Source organism: Hypomesus nipponensis, chromosome 19 (genome assembly GCF_054491055.1).
Source record: "Hypomesus nipponensis isolate SF chromosome 19, ASM5449105v1, whole genome shotgun sequence".
Classification (NCBI taxonomy): domain Eukaryota; kingdom Metazoa; phylum Chordata; class Actinopteri; order Osmeriformes; family Osmeridae; genus Hypomesus; species Hypomesus nipponensis.
The window spans coordinates 8,729,025-8,743,724 of NC_140379.1; the positions used below are offsets into that span (position 1 = coordinate 8,729,025).

Here is a 14,700-nt window from a genome sequence, read left to right on the forward strand (position 1 = left end):
ACATGTGATACTGGAACGAGAGTACTATGAATTTTGAGAGTATGAGAGTTAATGGATCACAAACTTACCACTGATCAGATGGATTTGTGTTTAAATGTTGTAAACCACTGCCATTAAAAAATACATTTGAAACTGCGTTACTTTGTTTAAGCTTAAGCTCTAATTATTAGTATGTCTGCATTGGTTTACTGAGGCTGAGCAACAATAAAAACAAAGGCTCTTATGTCTTTTGTATTGTTTCTATTAAAACAAATTAAAGTTGGTCTACCCCTTCGAAGCGGGACGCCCACTGCACAATAGCTCACTCTTCTCAAATAGTGGTCATAACATCTGGATGTTGCAGATGTTGCGCTTTTGTGCCCTACGGTTCCGCAATCCACACTGTCATCGTTTCCGTTTCCATACCAAGAGGCACCACGCAATAGTACTTGCATAGCGTTTTTCACTTTATTATCACTTCCAGCTTACTGGTCTGAACGGGAAATAACATCGAAATAAAACATATTCGCCGCGATGGGGGATATAGAGGCCCCCGAAACGACGCAACCGCGCCAGAATGCAATGCTCTCTATTCTCCCGACAAAAGAGTTCGCCTGTTCGCGAAAAGGACAGCTTCTTATATCAGAAGTGGTAAAGTAGCTTCTTACTTTTAATTGAAAGTGGCATATACGATCATTTTGATTGTTTCGACTGGCAAGCCTGCGTAAAATTGGTTCTTCATTACGACAATTGTTGGAAGATTTAGACGGCAGTCAAAGATCTCTGCATGTTGACACATTTTAATTGAAATTGTTCGTTTACCATTCAAACCATTCAAATGAATTTGTAGTGTTACAAAACTTTAGGCTTAAAAGGGTAACACTTTAAGATGATGTGCTTCGAACGTGGAGAGAGCATGCAGGGAAGTCAGGTGATACAATTGAAGTAGAAGGCCTGCTAAAACTTTTAATTCCGATTCATAAGGAGGCCACAGTGACAGCAAAATTCGAATGAGCGATGTATTAAATGCATGCTGATACCTGTTGACATCAGCACATAAAAAATGTAGTTCTCCCAAACTAATGCATCTTCAGATAATTTATGAGGTATCGTTTTAATGTGTCTAATGAGTTACAGGAAGAAAGGGGTGTGTCTTGTCTGTCTATGGAGTAGATGGTCCTGATGGATGTCATGTGATGGTATTCAGCTCTTCCTGTTGTGGGCCAGGAACCCCCCTCTCCACCCCTCTGTTTCATTATTTCTCTCTTTCTCTCTCCCTGTCTCACTGCACTCATTCAATTGCTTCCTGTCCATCTCTTTCTTCAACCCTTTAATCCTCTCTACCACGTTGTCTAGACCCTTCCTATCTCTGTTAACCTGTGTTTTTTCCTCTCTACTTTCTTTTATCCTTCAGTATAGCATTTGACTCACTTCTCTAACTTGGTCTGCTGAGGGCAGCTGGCCCCCTGTCCTGAAGGTAAAAGAATCAGGCTGAGAGAACAATACAACCTCTCTTTCCTCTGTCTCTGTGATGATCTTCTCACATGCACACACAAATGGCTTGGCCTGCTATAGTTGGAAACCCCTGGGATGAACTCATGACTAAACCAGTAATATACTGATGTTTTTCTACTTAACTGTACTGTAACTGACTCTGTTAGGGAACTTGATACTGTACGTGGACTGGGAATGTAACTGAGATCAACTGGAGATAGCTAACCTGTCTGTTTGATCTTCCAGTGGCTATGTACGTCAGATGGAATGAGCTTTAGTGCAGGTCTTGTGACATCTAATATACAGCTGATGTCAGACAGGATCTACATGCTGAAGAAAAATAAGATTATGGTTGCACATCCCACAAATAAAGACCAAGACAGAATATTTTACTGGTTTAGTGAAGGCAAAACACATTTTTGTTTTGGCCAAGACAGGCTTCTTTAGAGTGTGTCCAGAAACCAGGCCCTGCCTGCAGTTGACAATGTTGTCAGGTATTCCAAGGACACACCAACAACATGACTAGTGGAATTCCAGTAAATTGATAGCATATTGGTACAGTTTCTAAACGACATTCTAAAGGGTGGTTGGGGGTAGGGTGAGTATAGTTGCAGGTAGTTAGGTCTTCACGTGGGGGTGAGGGGTGTATGTGCGGTAAGTCTGGGGGGGGTAGGGTGGAGTGGGGTATGGTATGAAGAAGGCTGGAGGGCTTAGCTGTGATTTATATGACCCTTTTACAGAAACAAGCTGCCTGTCTTTACAGAAAGTTAACAGTCTTTGGGCTTCACCAAGAATGGCACCAAATTTATGAATGTGAATGAGGTTGTATGTGTGGAAGGGGGTAGGGTGCTAGTGTTTGTGTGTAAGTTTGTGTGTTCAGGGTTCATGAAACAGCTGCATCTTCTTATAGCAGCAGACAGGAAGTGTAATAGCTCAAGGGTCAAGTCTCTGTAGACTGGAGAATCTGTACTAAGACCAGTAAAGACAGGGTTGTCATGCAGCAAACTTGCTAACTTGCCTTGTGGGTTACTTTTATATTGATGCAGACACATTCTTTGCATTTAAAGTGTAAAGTAATAGAGATTTTTTAACACTTGTGCTGGCTAATCACAATTCTCAGATTTACTTCCTCTACTGCTGGCACTACCCAGCAGTAAAAAAATACTTTGCATAGTTAAAACGTAGTTGTGTCTGTAATCAAGTTCTGTTAATTTTGCCTTGATATTTTGAATTATTTCATTGTTTGTCTCTGTATCTTGCATTATTTGTTTATCTCTCTCTTTACTTCTCTACTTCTCTTTATCCTTCTCTATCAGGTTCTGTCGTTTGTTTGTTTCGTGTGTTTTGTGTCGTCCACGGCAGCATCCTTTGTCACGGCTCCACTCATTGAGTTCCTGGCTGCCCTCTTCATCCTCTTTGCCTACTCCACCAAGATTAACCAGAAGTTCAAGGGCTTCCATTGGCCACTCACGGTGAGTCCCCAAAGCTGTCTTGTTCTCCTGGAGGAAGCAGAATCTGGATCCGGGTTAGGTTTGGGTTAAGGTTAGGGTTGGAGTTGGGGTTCAGGTAATAGTTGGAGTACATGGATGTTAATGCTTTCTGTTTATATCTCTTTCTGAAGGATTTCCTCCGCTGTGTCAGTGCATCCATCATCTTCTTCATCATATCCATAATCTCAGTGTCTAAGTACACAGATGGAGCCTCAAAAGCTGCTGGGGTGAACAATACATACACAAACTTACCTTTCTAAAAATGACTGTCTGTGTATCTGTGTGTTTCCCTGCTGTTTTGACATCCATGCCCTCTTCTCCCTCCAGGTGTTTGGCTTCATAGCCACCATTGTTTTTGCTTTAGATTTCTACTTCATTTTCAATGAACTGGCAGACTTCCTGAAACAGGGAGGAGGAGGCTCTGACGAGCCATCCAGACCACCTGATAACTCAGGTACTGAAAAGACTCATTAAGGTTCCTTCTGGACTTATTTCTTACTCAGGCTCCATGTGGACTAACTCCCAATTCTAATCTTTAATCTATGACACTGCCATTCTGTGTCCTAGATGATGACTCAGATGATGATTCTGACTGAGGAGCCCCACCCCCCAGGGACTGTTCTGACCCTTCAACAAGGCCAACAGGAAATGCGCCTGTCCTCCAACCCCCACCCCCTGCTCCATTTTTGCTTCCTTCCTCCCTCAATCAAACATGTTTAACCCTGCTCCAGAAGATCTCCCAGTCCTACAGGTCCAGGGTCTAGTGGAGCCATGAAATGTGGCACATACTTAGGATAACAATCTATCACTAGGAAAAAATCCCTTTCAACTGCTCTACTAATATGGCGCTGGGGAATCACCTCTTCGCTTCCTTTATTTAGGTTTTGTGCTCAACATAGTGGTGTGAAGTTTTGGGATCGACAATGTGTCTGTGGTCACAGACTCAAAGAATGATATTCTAGATATTCTTAAAGCTCAACGTGTTTGACTGTTTCTTAGAAGTTATTTTTCTACAAATCTCACAATGCCCCTTCCCTTAGCAATATTGTAACCCCCCCACACACATCACCATCAGCCTTTTTAACTTTGTCCTCCTCCCCTAGAAACTCGCCTCCTATTCTTAGTTGTGGCAACTTTCCTTTTTATTTTGCATCTCTTTATGGCCTTACCTGTTGTCACAGTTGTTTTATTTGTTTGAGCTGCACTAGGATCCTCTCATTTGTGATTGTGTGTGTGAAATGTGCACTGTGTATATGTGGTGTTTGACTGCATTTGTAAATGGTACACCAATCACGTTGCCTCTGAAGACTTGACCGGTTTGTTCACAACAAGGCCAGCCGTGTAGATCCAAGGAGAGAGGATCCTCCAAACTCTTCTTCCGGGATAAATATATTTCTGTTATTGTTTAAAAAAAAATCAAACATGTTCAAGCTGAGTGTCTAATCATTTTAATGTAAGACAAGGAGTGTCACAAATAAACTAGTGTTGTTTAATCTGTAGCGAATGTTTTAAATACAAAAAAAGATTTACAAAGGACGGCTGATTCCTCCAGTTCTGGGAACACCTGACAATCATTTACCAAGCACCTCACAAAGTAAAGAGGAAATTTGAAAAAGAAAATACAAGCAAAAAAACTTCACTTCAAAAGTCCACTTTTACTAAACCATGTTAGGCATGTGGAAGGAGCACTTGGGCCACCTATGTAAAGGGACTGCAAGCCTGACAGTAAAGGTCAATTCAAATTCATACGTAGAGCCTTTTAATTGGTTCCAACAGAAGTCTCTGGTCACACTCAAACTTGCTAACAGCGCATCATCAGATTCTAGTAGCTTCCATCCATGCAGTGCTGAAGGTAACCAATCAGATGTCACCTTAATCTGTATTGTATGACATCATAGCCAACTAGCGAGAGATAACTTTCCTAGGGCTAGTGCCCTCAAAATTGGAGTTAGTATGATGCAGTACATAACACGACTGTAGTACAAAGTATTGATAGATATTTGGGATGGCGTTCCTGACAGATAAGCCCAGGCATTTCATACCAATTCAGTTCTTCATTACAATGAAATATAAATAGAAACATTTGATTGTCTATTCATCCTCCTCTATTCTTGTCTATCCATCAATTATTATTAACAGTTATCACGGTCAGTTCAGTTAATAAAAATCAAACATTTCAGATGTGTTACATCCCATCCCAAAAAGTCATTCTTGGTCCACTTTGTCCTCCAATAGGGAATGGAGTTGGTTACATTGCTTGAGTTGGAGCAGTGCCACACATAAACAGGGGGAGCTCTTCAGTGTTGCTCCTGTAGTAACACAGAGCCAGACAAAGCCAAGGGCCTGTATGTGTCCAATAGCTCAGTGTTCTGTACTCACAAGGCTCCCCAGGGGAAGAGTTGTTATCTCGGATTAGTCGTAACTTCTGAATAGGTTAATTACCAATATATCAGGGATTTGATCTGATTCTAGATCAGTATGAGACTACTGGTATTAGAACTGTTCCTTACTATAAGCAGCAAGGACTTGTGCAAGACACTACACACAATGGAAGGACAGTAAAAAAAGAAAATGCACCTTCATATTTAGAAAAATACTAACACCAAGACAAACAACAAAACACATATCTATGCACTTCAGTCTTCATGGTGACCATGTGTGTTCAGAAATAGAGGGAATATCTGTAGCTGAATACAGTAATATTACAGACGGTGTACATTGTTATTACATAACTGACAATATATATAAAACATAGTTTAGGCAAAGTTGTGACACAGTTACTTTCGTCTTCCCGCAACCTGAGAGTTCTCTGACAGCTCATTGGTCCTCTCACATGAACTGGCCAATGAGAAAAAAGGCACCATGTCCTGGCCAAATAGAAGGAAGGCACCATGTCCTGGCCAATGAAAGAGTAGTTGCCCCCCAGTTTGGAGGCATCCTGTGTACATACTATTTGGAATCATTTAAATTATTCATCTGTGGTCCATTGTTCTTGTCTGGCACAATCGAAGGCTTACCCGACTCACCTTATGCTTTAGCCACTCATAATATGAGTATTTAAAAGGATAGTAGCAGTATTGCAACCCCAATCTGAATAAAACCTATTGTTCCAACAGACATTAATAACAGATAACCCTCAGAAATATGAAGGGAGATGTCACTAGCTGACTCCAGACAGGGCAAGTATCTGCCCCCCAAAACACTTCACTGTCAACAACCCATTCTAGCCCAGCCTAAAACAAAACTATATGTACATTATAAAATGATTCTGTCATTCTACTTTCTCTCCCTCTCCTCTGTTGAAACCACTCCATGGTAGCCATGGATACCACAGAGCAGAGATGGAGCTAAACAACACCCATTCAAGGTAAAATAAATGGGAAACTAAGATGAGATTCAGTCATTAATCCTAGATACCAACCCAGCCAGTTCAAAGGTAAGAATGATGGATAATTCAAAGTGAAATGTTAGTTCTCTTAATGTCGGGACTCTCAGACAACCATTGGGGTCCATGTTCTAAGGCCAGCAGGGTTAGGAGGTTATATGGTCATGTCTCCCCTGCAGTTTGAAGTCTTTCAACGTTGGAGACTTTTGACCCCATGCAGCTGCCCTTGTAGGATCTCCACAACTTGATCGGGTCGATGGTAACACTCCTCACCCTCCCCTCATCATCGGGTCCCTCCCTCTCAGGCCAAGTCCGGCCGTGCTTCCATCTCACCACGGGAGGCGGTGCGTGCCCGCTGGTACTCGCTGGTCTGCACCGCCCCTTGACCACCATCACCGAGGCGCCAGCGTCGCACAGCCAAGAAGGTGTTTAGGCCATACACACACGTCACCAGGAAGCCGAAGATCTAAACACACACGCAGGGAGTGACATCAACATACAAGGTGTGGCGTCTGATAACCAACAATATCCACCGACACACAACACACACATCAATGCACACGCACAGCAGGAGAGCCGAGGGATTTACCAAGCCTAAGATGTTAACTAGCAACTTCCTGCTGAGAACATCTGTACTATAAACCACTCAGCAGAAATCCCCCAGCAACAGCACATGGTTTGTGTGAATGTGTGTGTGTTTGTTCGTGTCTGTCTTCTGTCTATGAATAGAGTCATTTTGCAGCAATTATCCACTAGGGGGAAATCAGAAACCACAAAGTAAAATAAGATGAGAAGGTACATGTGCAGGAGGGGGAGAGGGAGGTGTTTGAGGAGGAGATGAGGAGGGTAGAGAGAGGGGAAGTGTTTGAGGTGTACTGACCACAGCAGCGATCTCAGCTCCAGTATTGTGGTTGAGGGATGCCAGGACGACTGATGCCAGGAAGAAAAAAAAGGTGCTGGCTGCTGTGTTCACCAGGTCCTGTCACATACATGTTCAACTATTAGTATTCTCTCAAATGAAAACCTCCTTAAAAGTATTTTATGGAACACACACACATACGCACACGTGCACACACACAGTGTGACTAGTCTGGGTTAATAAGTGCTGCAGCATGACTAAGGCACAGCTATCATGTGATTGGATGCATGGTAAAACTCTCACATGACACCACCTCTCTCCACACACACACACAAATGCTTCTCTCTCCTTTCCACACACGCACATACACAGGCAGATCCTAGAAGGTTGTGGTGGAGCCTGGTAGAACCCAGTAGGTTCTAACTCTGGTTCCCCAGTGTCTCTGCTAGATCCATTCTCACATTCCAAGTCAGGGCCAGCGGTCTGGGAGCCAGCAAGACGCAGCGCTGCCTTTAAATAACACACACAGACCCCTGTCTCTACAGTAGACTGCAACAGTGGAAAGCACATCGGGTCCTTTCAAAGATGAACCTAGAACGCCAACATCCCTCTGCTTTCACATGCCAGGGGTAGAAGCCACAGTCTCAGCCTCAAACTAACAGTACTATGCATCCCAGAATGCAATCTGATAGTAATAGTTAAGACTCCTCTCTCTGTTAGGATGAGTTTTATGGAATACAACAGCACACTGCTTTTCCATTCGGCTACTTAACAAATACTCTATTAAGTCTGCCATTGTGTATGTGTGTGTGTGTGTGTGTGTGTGTGTGCGTGTGTGTGTGAGAGTCTGTGTTCGGTGGTGGTGAACTACCGTGAGGTTCCAGTTGACGTGAGGGACCTTGGTGTGCAAGTTGAGGCAGAAGATGATCAGCAGCACTCCAGTCACCACAAAGCCACTGCAGCTGACAAACTCAAAGAAGTAGACGCCTCCACATGGCAGGCAAAGCATGATGGTCTCGATGCAAATGAAGCCGATGAGGGACAGGACCTGCGACAAAAAACATGGACATTCCTTGGAAATAATGTTATCTGGGAGAAAGTGGTGATCTCGAACAATGTGCTTTGTTCTTGTTGCCTCATCCATGGCTCGTTAGCAACAATCTTCTACAGTGTACAATAACTTCTACACAATAATGTTGAACAGTAAAACTGGACGGGCTCTCTCCCACATCCATAAGTGGACCTAAGGAATGGGGAGAATTCTGTGGTTTGTGTCTTATTTAGGTGCTATACGTCCATCCTCTGTCCACAAACCACATATGAAGAGGAGAGCAGGGAGAGAAAGCCAGTCAGCCAGGCAGAACCACATCTCTCCTTGTATTACAGGCTTGGGCTGGGTCCAACTGGACCGGTTTTGACCAGATCTGGATAGATGGCAGACAGTAGCTCTGCAGCTCAGTTCTGATAAAGGCCAGATACAGACCACAGGCTGGGGACTGGTACGGAGGAGAGGTGAGCAACTAGTTGGGGGAGCTGGCGGGCTGACATGAGCTGGCTGGCTGATTGGCTGGATAGTATCAGCCCCATAAACTGGCTGGTAGGACTTACTCTGATAACTGAGGAAGAGAGACTGGCTGGTAGGAGTTACTCTGATAACTGAGGAAGAGAGACTGGCTGGTAGGAGTTAATCTGATAACTTAGGAAGAGAGACTGGCTGGTAGGAGTTACTCTGATAACTGAGGAAGAGAGACTGGCTGGTAGGAGTTACTCTGATAACTGAGGAAGAGAGACTGGCTGGTAGGAGTTACCTTGATAACTGAGGAAGAGAGACTGGCTGGTAGGAGTTACCCTGATAACTGAGGAAGAGAGACCGGTCGGAACTGAAGCTAGAGCACACTTAAGAGAACAGTGACATTTTTTCCTGTATAAACAATGAAAACCCATGGATCATTCACAGAGAGATCCTTGAGAGCGAGAGAGAGCGAAAGAGAGAGAGAGAGAGAGAGAGAGAGAGAGAGAGAGAGAGAGAGAGAGAGAGAGAGAGAGAGAGAGAGGAAGGGAAGACAAGAAGTATCTGTTTAGGTAGGAATGCCATCGTAATTTATCACACTTTATGGAAGCTGTGAACGCTCTTTCTACCTCCCTCCTCTTTGTGGGAAGCTATCAGACGTCTAGACCAGATGCTTTACTCCTCAGCTTTGACAGAAACATCACATGACGTGCTGACAGTCAGCAGCTTGCCTATTTTTCTCAACATTTTTTTGTTGTGGCAGACACAAACACACATACAATGCATTGCACGGCTACACAATGTCTTGTCTGTCTCCTGAAAGCAGGAGAGGGTCTGTGGAGTGTTTGACATTCAGTGCTTGCCATGGCAACCATGTGACCTAAATATGCAGAGTCGCCTCGTTATTCATCTGTTATCATCCGACAACATTAACCTTTTTCAGCTGAGAGAGCCACACATGATGTACTAAGCTGTGCTGAACCTGTGAACCCTAAATAGTCCCAAGCTGTTCAGGTTTGGAGTGGGGGTGATGTGGAAGACATGGGGTGTGGGGGGGGGCAAGCATGGGTAGTATTATAGTATTAGATGATGTCATCCCTTTAAAAGCAGGCCCTCCACAGGCTATGGAGCAGCAGGTGCCAGATAGACCTAGAGGGGAGGGGTCACTATGCATGCTGGGTAATCGTGTAAGTAACACCCTCCCCATTATTCTTCTATTCTTTCTGTCTTCCTCAAGGGAAGAGAGATTACATCCACGGTGATCATGGCCTCTGGGGTGAGATCCCCTCCAGCCACCATCTGCTGTGTCCATGACTACGCACAATGGCTCCTAGACCTACTCACTAGCTCGTAGCCTAATCACTCGTTCTTAGACCTATACAGTAGCTCCTAAACTTGTAGCTCACAGACCTACTCTCATTAACTACTAAACTTAGATCTGCACACTAGCTCACTGAAAAAAGCTGGGTGAACAGACCTCTCCAAAGAATCAGGAGTTTCTCTCAAACATACAGAAGCATACACACACACACACACACAAACACAGAGCATCTGGTAAGTTCATCAGAAAGACTCCCTCCACAAGAGCCTCAAAATAATATTCAACCTTTCCGTTTAATGCACACCAAAATAAGCAGCAATAGTAAACTTCCCAGTTAAAAAATATCCTACATGCAGTAATATTCAACCTACAAACCTCCTTCTAGGCCACACCTGGGTTGCCCACATAGATCAACTACTTGAAAGTAACTGAAGCTGGACAGGTGGCCGGCTAGACCATACCTTATCTTCTACATGAAACAGAACATTGCTCAGTCCAAGGTCAAGTAAGCTTGATACCAAGTAATTGAGCTGACAGACTGGATTATTTCCTGGTGGCCAGGCAGTAAACTAGACAGCTATACTGGAGAGACTACTTCTATTATTCCTTCTACACCGTAGACAGCCTGACCAAACCAGACAAACCAGCTAGGCCGACATCAAACTATCATGTTGGGTGACTTTTGCTCAGGATGATTGTAAACAGACGACCTTGGTCCTGCTGCACATCTGATCTGTGCTGTGTTTACTGAACACCTACTTTCTCACCTCTGATAACTGCAAGGTGATTCTATTCTACTTTACTCTACTCTGCAGTGAAAGTCTAGGAAGACAAAATGTTCCTCACAGCAGACACAACCACTGACCTTCGCCTCCACCTTTCCACTAGTAAACATCTCAGGTGTGTGTGATACTGAGGAACACAGACACACACTTCATAGCATATAGTGTGGAGAGCAGCCAGGGGAAATGTGTTGAGCCTGGGGCACTGGTTTATGAATGAGCTATGAATGCTTTATGAAGGTATAGCTCTTCCATAAGCATGTAAATGTGAGAGAGTGACAGGAGGGGGCAGGAAACCAGCAGCCCAAAAGGCCTTGTTTAACTTAATTACTTCCTTAGTTGAGTTTCCCTGTTGTGGAACATGCTGGGATGTGCGTGAGTGTGTGTGAGTGAATGAATGAGGGAATGAGTGTCAGCGAGAAATCAGTAGGAGGTGAGTTTTGACCCAAGGAAAAATATTCAGTCCTCAGCTCGAAGGGGTCAGCTTCTCTTGTCTTGTATTCAGCACTTATACATAAATCTACAATGTTCACGTCTCCACATTATTGTTGTACCATTTTAAATTGTCAAACCTGTTGGTCTCACTAAACTTGGTAATGTGTAATGTGCGTTCCTTTACATTATGCTGGTTTAGTGGTTTATTATTGTGAAACTTACCACTTCAATGGCTTTTAGCATGCCAAAGACGGACTTGAGATACTCCATGTCGCATCTGATTTGTCCCAGAACATTCCTGGAGTGGACTGGTTCGGTGGTGGGCTGGTAGGGGCTGCTAGCTCCTGAAATCATGGACGTGTTGGAGGCCTCACCATCGAACCCCTCTGCCTCCTCTGTGTTCCTCATGGTTGTTCTACGACGATCTCACACCCTTTGGAACTTTTTAGTGCACCACCAGGGTTCTAACCTGACAAACTATCCACCGTATCGGCAAGATAAAAGACACTTTGTTCCATAAGTGGCGAATGAAGAAATTAAACCAGACATAACACGTTTCCCCACAAAACAATCTAATGCATCCCCTCAAGCATTGATAAAAACGATACAAGTGAATAAAGGCTTCTTTAGAGCATTACTTGTTGACACAATGTTATACAGACTACGTAAATGTTCCGAGATCGTTCACTATAGGCTACGCGCTTCGGTGTTAAAAGCCTACTTAACTCACGATTCTGGTTCGTTCTGCACGCACCGAAATTTCTATTCAGGGAGTTGTCGATAGGCTTTTTACATTCCGTTCCTTTGTGAATCTTCTCTACGACAAACACACAGCCCATCAAGCGAGGGCAAAAACAACGCGACAATTCTGTAGTACACGCCACCTCGAAACTAATCGCCAGAGTAGGCTAAAGATGCGAAGTTTGGGCTGTGAATAGGCAACATTACATTTGCCCTAGTGTTACTGTTGGTTCAAGTCTCCGCCCAAAAGCTGCACATTCCTGTATGCATGTTTTACAAAGTACTATCCAAAATGCGACACACAACGGGGACATAGTCGATCGGTTAATTGAATTAAGTCTTCGTGAAGATACACTTTCGCATTAATCCTTAAATCCCTGATAATTTCTAAATAATAAACGGTGCCTTTCCCAGTCCGTGCATCTGCGTGGTTGTTGTAGGCTACTGTACAGGTTTACCTATAAGCTACAAGCCTACCTCCTACCGTGAGAGCTGGGTGTACAGCCCCATAGTCAAGCTTGTGACACACATGCCGTGTTGTAGTCTACTCTTGGCAGACCACTAGCCTATTGATACACGTTTAATTATGTAATATTTCGGTTGAAAAGGCATATTTATTTTGGTCTGGTCAGTCTGATCCAGGACCAATATATTGTCTACAGTATTGTACCTTTAACAAACCCAATTATTCTGTCCTTGAGTACAAATAGGGGCTATAGCTACCTGTGCAACTGGTTTGGTTCCATCAAATGTTTTGTGTCACTCAGAAAAGCAGGGTGCAATATTAGCCCATGACGATTTGAGCAAAAAAATACACACAAAATAAACAAGCTAACCAAAGGTCTGGATTCTCTGTTTTATTGAAGCCAGGGTATACAGTCACGTTTCCTTATCTTTGTCGGCACAAGAAGCGCGCTCCCACATGGCGCTGCAGTCTCTCCTACTATCCAGACCAGGACACATGCTGTCGTACTTAGGGTTTACCTGGAAGATAAAGCTGTATCGGTCTAGCGTGGGTGTTTTGCAACAAGACTATTAGTCCTAGAATGACGAGCAGCCTATGGTTGAATTGAATGTTAAAGGCTTTGTTACTAATCTTAGGGGAAGGGTAAATCGTATTATAAAAAGTAGTGCAAATTTAAACTCAAGCAGCCTAAAAGTTCTTTTCCTTGCTGTAGCGAATTATTTATTTCAGCAAGGGCACTTAGCACATCTGGTCGTATTTTAATGGTCTTGGTCAAAGAAACAGCCATATAGCAATGTGGCTGCCCTGTGAACTGGGAGACAACCAATCAGATGTTCTGGATTCTGGTTCATTCGTTCTTTATACAGAAAAATCAACGCAGATTAAAACTAGAGCGCTGAATGACCAGCACATGAAAATATAGGGAGCCCCGTTATAACTTCTCTGGATAGAAGAGAGATAGACATGCTCGGTCAGGAGACTATCTGAGGACTAGAAACTAGTGAACTCATGGGTGAGTAGTTACATTGTAAATGTTACAGTATGTAATTTTTGACATACTGTTTAGGTACTAGGCAGGCAAAAAGTAAAGAAGGTGTAAGGTTACATAAGGGCTGTTCAACCTCCCTGTTCAAAAGTGCTTAATTCACCCAATGAAACCCCCTTTTAGCTGTCCCGGATTGTGCTTCAGTTTCCTAATCTCTGACCCAAGAGGAGAGCAGTGACAAGCACCCATCTCCAGCAGAATACAATTCCAGAGTGGTTCTATAACAACCTAAGCTTTTCACAACATATTAGTTCATGCAAAACAAAATGTACCCTTTTCAAACCACTGCCAGCCCAGACTGTCACTGCAGAGTGAAAAGGGTTCTTGTGATCTTGTGGTTTTTCCCTTACAGAGCAACAAAGATAGAAAACAGAGACAAGGTCCTGCTATAGTAGCCAGGCCCAAGGTAGATGGGCCGGATTCCCCTCAAACTATGACTGAACACCACTGCTCTGCATCTTTGGTTACTGGTGCCTATCATCTGCAGTTTTTAAGCTGTTGGTGCTTTTTAAATGGCAAGTCCAGTAGCTGCTCCTTTTTGTTTGTTTGTTTGTTTTCCTTCTTTCTAAGGTCATTAAAATCAACGTGACAGTGGAGAAACCTGACAGCAAAAAAATAAGGAAGACCTAGGGGACTGAAGAGAACCAATCACCAGCAGTTATTCCATCAAGATTAGAATTATGGTCATTAAGAATCATAACATACATTACTTTTGCAATTTTACAAATAATCTGATATGGTAGTCACACAGTGGTGGTAATATTGTTGAAGCAAAAAAAAAAAAAAAAAAAAAAAAAAAACAGACCACAGGTGTGAGACAACTCATTAAGGACAGGAGAGAAGGCAGACAGAGGGACTAGGGTGGCCTGAGCAGGCAGGTGGGGAGCCACACCCAACTGAACGCCCCCAAGGCAAAGTCAACGTTGTCGACAAGCGCTGCAGATGTGGTTTCTACAGGGGAGCCATCTCCACAGCTTCACCACAGAGATGCGGGGAATGTTTCATCTGACGAGCCACAGTCGGTACATACATAAAAACATGTCAAACTAAAGTATGAGAGGTGGACAAAAAGGACAGGACTGAAAATGTCATGTCTACATAGTTCCATTGATCTCTGATTGGCCGCTGGAGTAAGAGGTCAGAGGCTCGTCTGTGTTGGTCTGGGGGGGTACAAGAAACCTTGATGGTTTCAA

The 14,700-nt window shown here is 43.5% G+C and overlaps 2 protein-coding genes across 2 annotated transcripts; one reads left to right on the plus strand and one right to left on the minus strand.

Annotated features, from left to right (window-relative positions):
- The first annotated feature begins 327 nt into the window (after positions 1 to 327).
- cmtm3 (CKLF-like MARVEL transmembrane domain containing 3) lies at positions 328 to 4,456 on the plus strand. Its single transcript, XM_084682986.1, has 5 exons — positions 328 to 630; positions 2,790 to 2,945; positions 3,095 to 3,190; positions 3,291 to 3,417; positions 3,531 to 4,456. Exons 1-5 carry the CDS (start codon positions 514 to 516, stop codon positions 3,557 to 3,559), a joined length of 525 nt encoding a protein of 174 aa, XP_084539112.1. The 5' UTR covers positions 328 to 513; the 3' UTR covers positions 3,560 to 4,456.
- On the minus strand, positions 4,396 to 12,464 carry cmtm4 (CKLF-like MARVEL transmembrane domain containing 4). The gene is made up of 4 exons (XM_084682985.1): positions 11,478 to 12,464; positions 8,079 to 8,255; positions 7,229 to 7,327; positions 4,396 to 6,814 (listed from the first exon to the last, which is right to left on the minus strand). Exons 1-4 carry the CDS (start codon positions 11,661 to 11,663, stop codon positions 6,650 to 6,652), a joined length of 627 nt encoding a protein of 208 aa, XP_084539111.1. The 5' UTR covers positions 11,664 to 12,464; the 3' UTR covers positions 4,396 to 6,649.
- Between the last annotated feature and the right edge of the window lie 2,236 nt (positions 12,465 to 14,700).

Coding starts and splice junctions, on each gene's coding strand:
- cmtm3 (XM_084682986.1), top strand. CDS start 514: ATGGGGGATATAGAGGCCCCCGAAACGACGCAACCGCGCCAGAATGCA. Junction 631..2,789: donor AGCTTCTTATATCAGAAGTG/GTAAAGTAGCTT, acceptor CTTCTCTATCAG/GTTCTGTCGTTTGTTTGTTT. Junction 2,946..3,094: donor GCTTCCATTGGCCACTCACG/GTGAGTCCCCAA, acceptor CTCTTTCTGAAG/GATTTCCTCCGCTGTGTCAG.
- cmtm4 (XM_084682985.1), bottom strand. CDS start 11,663: ATGAGGAACACAGAGGAGGCAGAGGGGTTCGATGGTGAGGCCTCCAAC. Junction 8,256..11,477: donor TGCTAAAAGCCATTGAAGTG/GTAAGTTTCACA, acceptor TTTTTGTCGCAG/GTCCTGTCCCTCATCGGCTT. Junction 6,815..7,228: donor GAGCTGAGATCGCTGCTGTG/GTCAGTACACCT, acceptor GTGTGTGTTTAG/ATCTTCGGCTTCCTGGTGAC.